This window comes from Microcebus murinus, chromosome 24 (assembly GCF_040939455.1).
Source record: "Microcebus murinus isolate Inina chromosome 24, M.murinus_Inina_mat1.0, whole genome shotgun sequence".
Classification (NCBI taxonomy): domain Eukaryota; kingdom Metazoa; phylum Chordata; class Mammalia; order Primates; family Cheirogaleidae; genus Microcebus; species Microcebus murinus.
Genome location: NC_134127.1, coordinates 25373507 through 25387887, shown reverse-complemented (window position 1 = coordinate 25387887; position 14381 = coordinate 25373507). Strand labels below are relative to the sequence as shown.

Sequence of the window (14381 nt, the reverse complement as noted above, 5' to 3'; positions counted from 1 at the left end):
ACAGACACCCGCAGAGGGACGCCCAGGCAAGGACACAGGGGGAAGACGCCGTCCGCAAGCCAAGGAGAGAGGCCTCGGGACAAACCATCCCTGCCGACTGGACTTCCAGCCCCAGGGCCGTGAGATAATAAATGTCAGTCGCTTAAACCAATCGGTCGCGGTGCCTGGTTATGGCAGCCCAAGCAAGCTAACACAGCATCTCAGACAGTGCTACGTGAACGGAGTTAGACACAAAAATACGACTAGTGTGATTCCATTTGTGCAAAGCTGAAAAACAGGCGCAACGTGGCTGGTGACCCAGAGAGAGAAAGCAGGGAAGGATTTCCGTGCAAGTCGGGGCAGGAGTTACCTCTCAGCAGGTGGGGTTGGGTCAGGTGGGGGCCTAAGTGGAGGAGTGAGGGGCTCCTGGACGTCTGGAATGTTCCATCTCTTAGGTGCGGTTTCGCAGAGGTTTACTTATGATTACCTTACAGAATTCATAATTGCACATTCATAATTCATGCAAGCTTTATATGTGTTCTGTATTTTATAACGAAAAGAACATTGAGAAGGAAAGAAAGCCAAATGGTGGCGAAAGTGAGAAAACCCCGGGGCGAGGGGTGGCAGCAGTGTTTTACCCCAACAGCGGATTGCGATCTGTGAGTGTCTGGACTGGCCACGGCTCTCCCATTGTCCACAATCACCACTCCCTTCTACACCCTGCCAGGCCACATCCCGCATGTGTGCTCCCCGCCAGCTCTGGCTCGATTGTCTCTAAGCATTCCTTGGGCCCCCCAGTCCTCCGATTCCCAAGTGTGGCTGGTGACTGAGGGCTCGGGGTGACACCCCTCCTCTGCCCCACCAGGCTCCTGCAGACACAGCCAGCCTGGCGGTGGCGGGAGCCCTCCCTGCCTGATTCCCGTGCACTTGGTCATTTCCAGCCCTGGTGAAGAACTGACCTGTCCGTGGGGGCAGCCTCAAAGCCAACTCCTACACAGGGCTGAAGTTGGGGGGAGACCAGGCCTGGAAGCTCCCGGTTCTCCTGGCCAGCACCGTCCCCCTAGGACACAGCCGCTGAAGGGGGGTCCCCAGGCGAGCCGGGAAGGCGGGCGAGGCCACCTATGCTTACCTTTGCTGGTTTCACTCTCTCTGATGAGAAAGGAGCCGGCCTTGTTGACTGGGGCCAGAAGCTGCCTTTCCGTCTCCTTCCGGCTAATAGATCTAAAGAACCACCTGGAAATGGCAAAGGCAGGGAGCTCAGGAGTGCCGTGGCCCTGGGGATATTCTCACCCGAGCACCTCGCCCCGAGCTATCTCCGTCCGCAAGGAATAAGATGTCATCTCTGCTTCCAGGTCAGCCTCGAGCTGCTGCTCCTCTCGTGGTGACAGATTGAAAGCCCCTGTCCCTGCATCCCTCTCCTGTCTCTCTTCCCACCCACTGCTGGACTGTTTCCTGGAATGAAACGGGATCATGATTCGGGTGACATTGTTAATTTTGCTTTGGAAAAATGCACCCGATCGCCCTCCCCGAAGCCCAGCCGGTCTCATGAGCCCACGCCGGCCCTCGCGGCCCAGGCTCTGTGCTGGAGGAGCTTCAGACGCGGAGCCTGCACCCCGGCCCTTCCCCCCCCCAGGCATTGTTCGGTGTGGGACCCCCAGGGAGGAGGGGAGGAGGCGTCTTCCCTGCAGCTGTCCCTTCCGCGCTCCCGGGCAGAACCTGGCCTGCGTCGGTGCTCTGGGCACCGTGTGAGCCGAGAGCAGAGTCTCCCGGGGACACATGGGTGATGAGGTGCGAGGGGTTAGAAGGTTGGGACCCTGCTCTCCTGTAAGCCGGCCCCGCACAAACTCCCCGCCCACCAGAGGCAGTAAAGGAGGGGTGGGTGGGCACGGTGCCCGCCCTGAGCTTACGAGGCCATCGGACACCCATCCAGGACACCGGACGGTGCCAGCCAGGGCACCCAGGAAGGGACGGCTCTCGTCCCAGCTGGGCAGAGTGACCCGCTCAGCACCGCCCAGCAGCTGGCGCGCTGTCGGAGCCGGTAGGGAAGCCTCTCCCAGCAGGCCTGCCCCCCTGTCCCTCCCTGCTGGGTGCCCTGGACCCCCTTCGGGCCGCGCCCTGCACGGCTGGGAGCCGCCGGCGTCCACTTACTTTTCCACCTCCAGGCTCTCCACCCGGGCCACGAAGTTGCTGGGCACGTAGCCTTCTCTCCCCGTGACCAGCGACTTGGCCAGCCACCAGTCTCCGGTTCTGAGGGGGAGAAGCAAAGACAAAGACATGACCAGCAGCCCAGCCGCCCACACAGCCCGTCCCCCGAGGCAGAGGACACGCGGGGCAGAGGGTGGGGACGTGGCAGGTGCATCTGGGGTGCTGGGCAGCCGGCGGGCAGAGGCGCCCGCGTCCAGGGAAGGCCGGGGAGGAACGTGTGCAGGCCGAGGCTGTCCTCACTGGGCTCAAGCCCGTTTCAGAAGTTGGAGAACAAAGTCAGGCCCGCTGGCTCCACAGGACAGCCTGACGGCGGAGAGGACAGCAGACTCGGGGCCCCAGGAGGCAGCAATAGAGACGAGCTGAAGCTGGACTGGCCCGAATAGTCCCGTGCGAAATTGTGTTTCGAGAGGGAGACAAGGACGGACACCGCTGATGCGAGTGTAGGGCTCTCATGGGACAGCGGGGACAGACGAGGGAGAGGCCCACGTGTCAGGAGGGCTGCATGGAGGAGATGGCATTAGAGCTGGGTTTTGAAGGATGCACAGGAGGTCGTGAGTGGAAACCAATTTGTGACGAAGACTGTGGAGAGGAAGACAGCAAGGTCAAGCTTAAGGAGATGCTGGGCTACGGGGCTGGGGCCAGGCCATGGGGATTTCTGGGGTCTGCTGCAGACCTGTGGTGAGTGTAGCACGGGAGGGGGACTTTGAAGCAGTCTGGTGGGGACAGGGGATGGCGTCCCAGACACTCACCCCTTCAGGACCCGCAGCTTCTCCCCCTTCAGCATCTGCAGGTCCCGGTCGTTCGTGGCGGCGTACTCGTACAGGGCCACCACGAAGTGCTCATCTGAAGGAGCAGGGCGATGGTGGGGCAGGAGCCATCTCTGGCTACCAAGGAGGGGACCTGGTGCAACTCCTGCTCACCGAGGCTGAAGGGGAAGCTCTCGCCAGGCAGACTGGCCGCCCGACCCGGGGCCGTGCCAGGACGTGCCAGGACGGCTGCCCGCGGAGCCCACCCGTCCTCCCCCCTGGGTCCCACTCGGAAGCCCTAAGGACCATACAGGGCTCCTGTGAGGAACTAGTGCCAGAGGACTGGGGACATCAGCTTCACGGAGGCAGCCATGGCTGCAGACTCGAGTCCGGGTCCCTCGCCATCCGAGTTGTCCCTGTCCTCAGCTCTGAGGCTCCTTCCTCTTCTCCCCTCCCCTCTGTCCCTCCAGCCTCTACCCCAAGGAGGGTGGTCTTGGACCATGGCAGCTGGTGCCTGGTGCCCCACCATGCTGTCCACTGGCAGCTCCCCTGAAGCCGCCCGGCCCTGGGACTTGGTGGGACGAGAGCTTAAGAGCTTGGTGCTGTCTTTCAAATGAGCACTGCTAGTGGCCAGGGCTCTCCGCACAGCTCTGGGAGCCCAAGGACCCTCCTGGCAATGTCACCTGGAGGCCGTTTAGCTTTCCAGGGGGCAGATGACTCAGCTTTGTCCCTGATGAGGTTCCTGGGGCTGGCCACCTCCCCTCGGTGGGGACGAGGAGTCCCCTGCGGGTCTAAGCCTCCAGTGCTTGTGCTAAAGGCAGTCAGCTTATCTCCTTGCCCTGAGCTTCCTTTCTGGAGCTGTAACCCCCCCTGCCTGGAAGTGAAGGCTCTGCTGTCCCTGATGGAAATGAACGGTGACCCCGCAGGGTAAGGGACACCAGGTGAGGGCACTGACCCGGTTCCAGCACTTTGCTCATGAGTATGGCAGACTCAGGCTTTTTCAGGGCAGGAGTGTGACTGACTTACGGCCACCTCTTCCCCAGTCCTGGGCAGAGCCCGGCCTGCAAGTCGTGTGCTCCATGCACACTGTGTGCGTGGATTAATAGTGGGGCCCTGGCCAGCCGGGCACACCTTCCCGGGGCCGTGTGGACGAGAGTGGTTAGGAAGCTTCCAGAAGCCAGCTCTCTCAGCCTGGGAGCCCTGAAGACTGAGCCCCCAACACACTCAGGCAGGCAGAGCTCATTCACCGGGGCACCCTCGGGCCTGGCCACCAGGACACAGTGGCATCTGGGGCCGAGGGAGGGGGCATGGGTGGTGAGAGGGTTGGTGGGAGGGTTCCCGAAAGTGGCTGGCAGGTGGCAGACAGGACCCTGTCTTCTCTCCACCAGCCCTCGAGGGCCCTGCCCCGTTTCCTTAGGGAGGCCACCCCGACTGTCCCCGTTCTGAGACCACAGGGCCAGGAACTGGGAGAGGGCTATAGACCTCAGCTCCCCAAACCACGCCATTCCTACCTTCATCCGGGTGTTCTTCGGGGGGTGGAGGAGCGAGGTGGTTGAACATGACCTGGGGCAGAAACACTCTGAGTGAGCCCGCACCCTGCAGCTGGTCACCTGCGGGAACCTCCTCTGTGGGCTGTGCAGGTAAATGCTGTGTGTGCCCCCGCAGCTCCCTGGGGTGCAGCCCTGCCCTCAGACAACACCCAGGCCATCTGCCACTTTCGCCGTGACCCTGTGTGGGGCCACCCCAACTTTGGTGAGAGACAGTTGTGGAACAGGGGAGAAAACCCAGTTATCTGGGTTAGAATCCTTGCTCTACCATTCAAAGATGACATTGCAAAAGGATATTTGTTGACAAAGAAAAATAGTTTAAAACTATGTTTCCCTAAAACTCAACCAATATATTGGTAGGTATGTACCCTGTAGAAAAACTTTTGCATATGTGTACCAGGAAACATGTACAAGAATGCTCTTAGCAAAATAATAATAATAATAATACATAAACAATTTGAAAAGGTAGCAATAATCCTTACAACCAATGAGAGAAAAATAGACAAGTTACAGAATGGCCGTGCAATGAAATAAATGAGCTATAGCTACGTGCATCAACATCGATAAATCTCACAAATATAATATTGAGCCAAACTCCAAGTCTCAGAAGAACACGTGCTGTGTGATTCAGTCAATTTAAAGCTCATAATGTGAGAAATGAAATGAAATTCTGCTCAGTGATGTAGACATATGTAGTGATATTAAAAAGCAAAGCTAAGGAATGATAGATAGATTTGGGGTACGGGGGCCGGGGTGAGGGGGACAAACAGCGGGGACGCAGGGGATTCCAAGGAGCAGGTCCCTTTCTGTCTCTGAAGACAGCAAGTGGCTGCACAGGTGAGCCCTGCACTGTTTCCTTTCCACCTGACACACGTGTTATAAATATCCTGTTTTATATTTCATATTTGTTGAATATAATTTTGAAGTAGCTTATTGAAAAATACTGTGTATGGTGTGGTTCTATTGGAAATAGGAACACGTGATATAAAGAATAAATTGAAAAAGGGTCTGGAGAAGAGCTGCCTCTGGTATCTCTTGGGTAGTGGGATTGTGAGTAATTTAAATTTCTTGTCCATAATTAATATATATTACATGACTTTTTTTTTGAGACAGAGTCTCACTCTGTTGCATGGGCTAGAGTGCCATGGCATCAGCCTAGCTCACAGCAACCTCAAACTCCTGGGCTCAAGCGATCCTCCTGCCTCAGCCTCTCGAGTAGCTGGGACTACAGGCATGCGCCACCATGCCCGGCTAATTTTTTCTATATGTTTTTAGTTGTCTAATTAATTTCTTTCTACTTTTAGTAGAGACGGGGTCTCGATCTTGCTCAGGCTAGTTTCGAACTCCAGACCTTGAGCAATCCTCCCACCTCAGCCTCCCACAGTGCTAGGATTACAGGCGTCAGCCACCGCGCCGGCCACATGACTTTTTTAAATCAAAAAAATCCAGGCTCCATTACTTATTAGTTTATAACTTTGGGGAAATTGCCTAATCTAAGACCAAGTTTGCCCATTTGCTCATGTATTCACTCAGCAAACATCTCGTCGTTGTGTGTGCTGAGAGTCCTGTATTAAATTGGGACTCGAGTAGATAACATTGTCAAGGTCGTCTATGAAACGGGATTAGCAGTCACCCCACCCCAGCAGGTCCTTGCTAGAGTAAAGATATGACCGCTTGAACATGCCCCTGGTGGCAGACAGCGCAGGAGAGGGGGGCCAGGCGCGACTCCCAACTGCCCCAAACCAAAAGGGGGTTAGCAATCAGGAAGCAGTGGCACATGGGGTCACCTAAGTGCACCTTCGGAGGTGCAGCGGCTGTGGAAGGTGCTTCCTGCTTCGTGAGCACTCAGTGCTGGCAGGGAAACTCCCTAGCCATAAAGCCTTCTCCCCCTTCAAATTTCACTTTCTTCTTTCTTTGGAAACTTTTCTGCATTTAAATGCCCATGGGGCACAGCCTGAGCAACAGCGAGACCCCAGCTCTATTAAAAATAGAAAGAAATTAGCCGGACAACTAACAACATATAGAAAAAATCAGTGGCCTATAGTCCCAGTTACTGTGGAGGCTGAGGCAGGAGGATCGCTTGAGCCCAGGAGTTTGAGGTTGCTGCAAGCTAGGCTGACGCCATGGCACTCTAGCCCAGGCAACAGAGTGAGACTCTGTCTCAAAAAAATAAAAAAATAAAAATGTCTGTGGGGCACCCTAGAAAACTTGGGGGGCTGCTGGGAGGTGAGGAGAGGGCCCTCCCAGTTCCGGACGCTCGTCCCGGGAGAGCAGGCTCCAGGGAATGCTGGCAGCAAGGCCGGGCCAGGGACGACTGTCTCCAGGAGCTTCTGGGGAGGGAGGGGGCAGCAGACCTAGCTAAAGGCCCTGGCCCTTCCCGCAGCACACCCTCTCCCCAAGCTGAACTTTTTGACTTCTTTTGCTTTCAAGGCCACCCTTGAGAAATGAACACTGGCTAAGAATCACTGGGGGCGACCCACGCCTGGTCCTGTGCGAGTTACACCGCACTGCACGTCACATATCCGTACATCCCTGTCAGGAAGGCACTTTTGCTACACCCATTTTACCCATGTGGAAACCGAGGCACGGGGAAATTAAGCAACCTGCTGCCCGGCGGGCTGATCACTCACCAGGGGCGGAAGCGGCGGGGGCGTCTTGCCCTGGGCGTTGACCTTCAAGGGGCTCCATCGACCCTTGCCCTTCTCCTTGACCTGCTTTTTGCTGCTCACGAGTCCCATCCTGTTGGGGGCACAGGGCAGCAGGTGACGGATGAGATGGGGGGTCCTCGGTCCTCTGGACAGAGGAGCTCCCCCAACCCCTTCCGGGAGGCCAGTTAGAAAGCTAGGATGGAAAGAGGGAGTGAAGACCTCGCAGTCAGAGCATGGTTAGCAGAGGCTGGGAGAGCAAAGCTTGGGTCCATCCTTTCTCGGGGCCCAGAGAGGAGAACCGACTCCACCTGGGACTCGGAAATCGCCTGGCCGGTGGCAACTGCCAGAAACCGCCAGGGTGGGTCCCAGCCCTCTGGGGCACGGGCCTGACCAGCCTGTCTGGTGGTCTGGGTTTGGTCTTCATTGAGCCGCTGGCCATGCCACTTGGGAAGTCACATTTCCTGACTGGATGCACGGGCGCCTTGCAAACGGGGGTTTGTTAGAGCACGTCTAAGGTTTCCTCCTCCAGCTCAGATTCTCGGGTGAGACGCTGCACGTTCAGAGCAGACGGATAGCACAGAAATCCAGGGCCAACTGCAGCTTCCCAGAGTAACATCAGGAGTCTTCAGAGGTGAGAAAAGTATGATCACGTTTTCCTTGAGTGCAGACTCTCAGAATGTCAGAAGGGGGAGACCTCCGAGACCACGCCTTGGCCGCCCGCAGTCCAGGGGCTGTGAGCTGGGGTGGGTTGATGTGAAGGTGCAAGAGCTTGCTCACAGCCTCCACCCGCTGCACGCCGGCTCCGGAGTCCCGTCCGACTCAGGCCACACTCTTCCTCGCCCCCATCTGCTCACTCCCGAGAGTCAAACGTTCACAGTTCACAGAGAGGAAGGACCTGCTCTCATCTGAACGGTGCATTGTTAGTGGTGATTTTCCTTTGGATTTATGCACCATATTTCATCGATTCTAAGATGCACCTTTTTTTTTTTTTTCACATTTCAACATCTCTGAAACCAGGAACTGTCTTCTAATTGATGATGCTTTATAGCAGGCATCCTCAAACTACGGCCCGCAGGCCACATGCGGGTGTTTTTGCCCATTTGTTTTTTTACTTCAAAATAAGATATGTGCAGTGTGCATAGGAATTTGTTCATAGTTTTTTTTAAACTATAGTCCGGCCCTCCAATGGTCTGAGGGACAGTGAACTGGGCCCCTGTTTAAAAAGTTTGAGGACCCCTGCTTTATAGTGTGATTAAGAGCATCATCTTTTTCTCTCTTTTAGTGAAACAGAAAAATAAACACTAGCCTTCCCAGAAGTGGTGTCTTAGATTCAATAAAACATGGTAACGCATTTTTTTACAGAGCTTCCAGAGTTAAAAGCACATTCCTCATATCAACTCTCCTCAAACCCACTTTGAAAAAAAAAAAACCCAATATAATAATTTTGGATATAGCACAGAGAGCAACAGAAACAATAAATCCACAAGTATGTTTTTTTAGTATGCCTTCCACAGAGAACACATAATACTTTGCATTTTTAAAGAACAACATTTTTTATATTTAAGTAGTTTATGTGAGTTCAGATTAGCTTTGTCACTAAATGAACTACAGTGCCAAAGTTACAAGCAGCACTTCCATCTTCAGAGATTTGGGGTTTCAGAAGTTTGGATAATGGGGTATGGGTTTGTATTAGGAATGGCTACTGATTTTTATGTAGGTGCCTACATAGTATCTATCAATGTGATCCTTTTTTTTGTTGATGTAATGAATTATGTTGGTAAATTTTCTGCTATTGAAACATCTTGTGTTCCTGGAATAAAAGCTATTTGGTTACAGTATCTTGGCCTTTTTGACACATGGGATGGATACTATTTGCTAATATCTTACTTCGAATGAGAGTCTATTCCCAAGTGAGATTTTCTCGCTCACATGCATTGGCATTACAGTGATGCTGGCTTCATAACATATACTGGGAGCTGTCTTCTTTCTATGGTCTTGAATTAATTTAATAACATTTGAGTTGTCTGTTCTTTAAAGGACGGATAGAACTCAGCTGTTCAGGCATCTGTTTCTATGATCCTTTTAAATAGTAGATCTTTAAATACATTTCCTATTTCTTCTACAGGAATTGTTTATTCCCATTTTTCCTTCTCCTTGTGCCATTTTGATGACATATAATTTACATGAGATTGTCGATTTCCTCTACATTTTCCAATTTGTTGCCATGAAGTTTTATGTGGTATTGTCTTGCAACTATTTTAACCTGTTCTCTTTCTCGATTGTGACTTCTTTCCTGTACCTACTATAAATTAGATGTGCTTTCAATTATAATTACAATTTTTTTTTTTTTGAGACAGAGTGTCACTTTATTGCCCAGGCTAGAGTGAGTGCCGTGGCGTCAGCCTGGCTCACAGCAACCTCAATCTCCTGGGCTCAGCGATCCTCCTGCCTCAGCCTCCCGAGTAGCTGGGACTACAGGCATGCACCACCATGCCCGGCTAATTTTTTGTATATATATTTTTAGTTGGTCAATTAATTTCTTTTTATGTTTGGTAGAGACGGGGTCTCGCTCAGGCTGGTTTCGAACTCCTGACCTTGAGCGATCCGCCCGGCTCGGCCTCCCAAAGTGCTAGGATTACAGGCGTGAGCCACCGCGCCCGGCCTATAATTACAATTTTTAATTGGATAAAATTACTTGTAGGTTTAATGACCAAATAAAGTTTTGACCTAGCTTTGAAATCATCAAAAAAGAAGACTATAATCAAGACAGCATGAACTTGGAATCGGAACAGACACTAATCAGAGCAGCACAGAATGAAATGCATGCGGACAGACTCTGGTGAGCGTGGACACCACATGCATATATGTGGCATTTAATAAATACATTTATATGTGGGAAGTGACTGCTGACCTTAAAGAAAATACAGTTGAACCTCTATCTCACATCGTATTTTAAAAATTGCAGGTGTACAAATGAAAAATACAAAAAAACAAAAAATGTATTAGAATAAATTTAGGAAACTGTACATATAACAGAGTTTGGCAACAGCTATCAACAAAGCTAGGGTAGCCAGAAGCTAAAAAAATATATATATATGCAAATTCATAAACATTAAAAGTATTATATGGTAAAAGAAACTATTCATGCAGTCAGTAGATAAGCAATAGACTTGGGAGAAAATTTGCAAAGTGTAAAGCAGATTAATGTCTATTTATGAAATATACAAAGCTCACAAAAATTGGCAAGAAATATAGGATAGCATACAATCCACTCAGCAGAAAAATGGATAAAGATTACAAAAAGAAAGTTAGCACAACACAAATCCAAATACCTAAATAAACATATGAAAAATATTAAAATTACATACTAGTTGGAAAATAAAAATTAAGGTAATAAAATATCAGATTATATTAACAAGATTGGCAAAAAGAAATAAAAGAAAGGATAATACCAATTGTTGATGGTAAAGCAAGGGAAACTTGTGTTTTCATACATTTTAGGCAGTATTTATTACATTAATAGTTATTGTTATTTCATTTGCTCTTTCTGCTCTGTTTCTAGGATGAAATCTCTGGGAGGTCTGGGATCTTTTACTCACTGTTGAATTCAAATTGCTGAAGCAATGCCTGGCATGGATTCATGCTTGACAAATATTTATCAAGCAAATAAAATATGAAATACTACTGAAAGAAAGCAATCTTCTAAATTCTTAGAGAAAGCAATCTTCTAACTTCTGTTAAAAAAAACACACATACTTTTTGATTTTCAGTCCCATTCTAGACTATCTCAGGGCAATAAACCATCATTATATAGAGATATATATACAATGATGGGATATGTGAGATATGAAAATGTTTGTTGTAGCAACAGTTGTAGCAATAAAAAAAAACCAAAAAATGAAAAAAAACCAAAGAGACCAAACCAAAAAACAATGTAACTGCTCACCAATTAAGAAATTATTAAATAAATCTGTATTCTAAAAATATTATATAATTATTAAAACAAATGTGCTAGATCTTACCAGTAAAGCTAAGAGGAATATCTATAACATGCTGTTATAGGAGAAAACCAAGATACAAAGAGGTGCATACAACAATCCCATATTTGGAAACCCTGAAGAATGAAAAAATAACCCCCTGGGAGGCCTGTGCATGTGTTTGCACATCACATGGGGAGAAGTTGGGGAGGATGGACACAAAGCCATTTATTTTGGGTATTGTTGGGGGAAGGCAGAGATAGAAAACTGAGGCGGAAGGCCAAAATATTTAAAAAGCACATTTTAAAAACTTTGTGTGTGTGTGGGGGGGGTGTTAACGCAAAGCAGAGCCCAAAAAAAGGTATTTCCTAAAATATTGTTTATCTCAGGTGATAGGACTTCATGTGACTTTGACCTTCTTACTTGTAATTTTATATATTCCTTGAGTTCTTTAACACTAAGCATGAGTTATTGGTACAAGCAGAAAAATAAAAAGAGAATGTGAAAGATTTGCCCAGCAACAGACAGGCCTGGGGCCTGGAGCCGCAGCCAGGGCCGTCCTGGGCCTCGGCCTTTCCTGACCTCTCCCGGCCTCCCCAGTTTGGCCACAGGCCAGCAGGCAGCAACTTCTAGAATGCTCCCTGGACTTGGACTCAAGCTCCTGCATCTGCCAAAGTGACCAGTAGACTGTTGTCTACTTTGGTCTGGCCAACCATGTGGCCACCAATTTTAAGCTTCCTGGTCAAACAATGTCTATTTAAACGTCATGATTTAACATTGAAAAGACCTGACAGCAAGTAAAATTTCTAAAATTAAATGAGCCACTACTTACACTTCTTGCTCCTTGGACTCCTTAGCGGTGACTTTCCGTGGCTTTAATGACTACTTAGGGTCTCCACGGACGCCTTCACCCCGTGGCTGTGACTGGAGACCTGAGTGACTCAGGAGGCCGTGCGACGACTAGGGCTGCCACTGGGGCTCCGGCCGCACCCAAGCAGTTTCAGGTTGGGGGGAGCCAGGAAGTGCAAAAGTCCACGCAGAAGCAAAATGCGACACGTGCGGGCATGGGGGCTCCAGGTGGCTTTGCTGCACTGAGCAGACACTGCCCTCCTTTCCAGAGGGACAGTATGGGAGGAGGTGTGAGTCTGTGTGTGGGGGTGGGGAGAGAGGAAACAAAGAGAGAGAGGACTCATGTGTGCATGTGAGAGAACAAGCATGTGAACACACCCACGCGTGTGTGCTTGTACATGTGTGTGCCTGGAGATGTGTTTGTGTGCTTGCATGTGTGTGTTTGTACATGCATGTGTGTGCACTGTGTGTGTGTGCACGCATGAGCGTGTGCATGCCACAGGGGGAGTTAGCGGGAGGAGCAGAAGGTGGGAAGGAAGAGTTGTGGGTTCATTTGAAGCAGGTCAGACCCCTCTGCAGACGTTCGCTGGGGCAGGGAGGTTTGCCCAGGGGAGACGCTCCCAGCCTGAAGCGCAGTTTCAGACAGACGGGGTGGTGGAGGCAGCAACTACAAATGGAGAAACTAGAAACCTTCCTTTGCATTCGCCTGGCATGTCATGGTCAAAAGGTTCTTGGCAGATAAGGGTTTTTGGTATTTGTGATAGCAGCGACAGATCGGTCACAGTCATCCTCATTTCACAGCTGAAGGAGGAGAGGCGAGTGTCCGGCTAAGGGGGCGCTGAAGGAGGCAGGGCGGGAGCGGCGGGGTGGCCTGCCCCCAGTGCCGCGGAGCCTGCTGCCCAGCCCCGGCCTGGGGCGCCGCCTCCTTTGGCCGCGGATCCTGCAACAGCAGGGACGTCTCAGGAGCTTTGTGCTAAGAGAAGGAAGCTAGTCACACACTGCACGATTCTGTCTGAAGAAAATTCTAGACAAGGCCAGGCCATGGTAACAGGAGGCAAATAAGCAGTTGCCGGGGTGGGAGGTAGGGTAAGAGGTAGGACGGAAGGGGCCAAAGGAAACTGAAACGTTCTCCAGTTTGATTTTGGTGGAGAGTACACACATCTATACTGTTGTAAAAACTCATACTTCTAATTCAAATGGATGAGTTTTACGGGATGTTATTTACACCTCCTTAAAGATAATTTTTTAAAAAGAACATTTGCCAGCTATTGAAGGGTGTTGAGTTTTGCATATTTTTTGGTGTGTTGAGTTCTGTAACCTTGTAGAAAAAAGCGTATTCCTGTCTAGACATCCTACATTAAGGCGTATAGCCAATGAAAGCTCTCCTTGCCCATGTGCATATACGGGGAAAATGAAGCCCACTAGGATGTTCTCTAAAAACGCAGAAGGTATTTAAGGACAAGAATAGCGTGAGATACAAGACATAGTGGCAGCTGAGTACAATCCCAAACACACAAAGGAAAAGAAAAGAGGCTTCATTAAGCCTTGATATTTGGGAAATTCTCCCACAGATGAGAAATTTTAATGATGAAGTATCACATGGCCTTCTCCATGTATCCAATTATTTTACTTGATTCTACAGAAAAAAATTTACATAGTCATGCTGTTATAATGCCTACTTTTTGACTGAAAAAATTTGGAGTATTAACCTAGTGATGAAGCACAGTAAAATTAATATACACACAAGCAGAATATAAATATGATAAGCCTTAATATGTAAAATATAATCACATAACAAAATGTAGGGTGTGAAGTTGAAAACACTGTGCATATGTGGGGGGCTGAGGTCAATAGATACTGCCTAATGTTAATAAAATCAAGATATAAAGATTTAAATATATCATGGAAAATCATAAAGTCAATCACTAGAAGGATAAAAAAATGATAAAATTTAGGGGTGGAGAGGGGTGGGCACAGGTGACAGGCAGGTAAGAACAGAGGGCAGGCACTGCAGTGCCAGAAGCATTTCAGTGTGATCAGCTCAGGGATCTTAGCAGTCGTATTTAGGGAAGTTGCAAATGCAATAAGAAGGAGATTTAAAGGCGGAAGCTATCACCTGTGCTTCCCCCTGGAGAAGGAGTCAGGTGTTGGCAGAAGAGGCAGGCTTAGCTTTCAGTTTATACCCTTTCCGGCTGTTTACACTTTCAAAAACAATAGTCATGGCTAACTTATACAATGATAAAACCCAGCTAAGTAAATGAATGGGTAGGTAAATTTATAAAAGGATAAAATAGATGTGAACTGGCAAAGAAAAATGTCTGGAATATATTATTATTAAGTGCAAGAGTACGTTGCAGAATGCTCTGTGTAATACGATCCTAGAAGCGCAAAAGAAACAAAAAAGGTGGGGGGAGTCTACCGACATATTTG

The 14381-nt window shown here is 49.6% G+C and overlaps 1 protein-coding gene across 1 annotated transcript in view; it reads right to left on the bottom strand.

Moving 5' to 3' along the window:
* BLK (BLK proto-oncogene, Src family tyrosine kinase) overlaps nt 1-14381 on the bottom strand; it is a 50799-nt gene that overhangs the window by 13644 nt on the left and 22774 nt on the right. Inside the window, exons 2-6 of the mRNA XM_012752965.2 lie at nt 7108-7216; nt 4442-4493; nt 2934-3027; nt 2128-2226; nt 1109-1212 (exon numbers count right to left, since the gene is read on the bottom strand). Of these exons, the coding sequence (XP_012608419.2) occupies nt 1109-1212; nt 2128-2226; nt 2934-3027; nt 4442-4493; nt 7108-7215 (457 nt within the window). The 5' untranslated portion in view covers nt 7216. The remainder of the gene's footprint in view (nt 1-1108; nt 1213-2127; nt 2227-2933; nt 3028-4441; nt 4494-7107; nt 7217-14381) is intronic.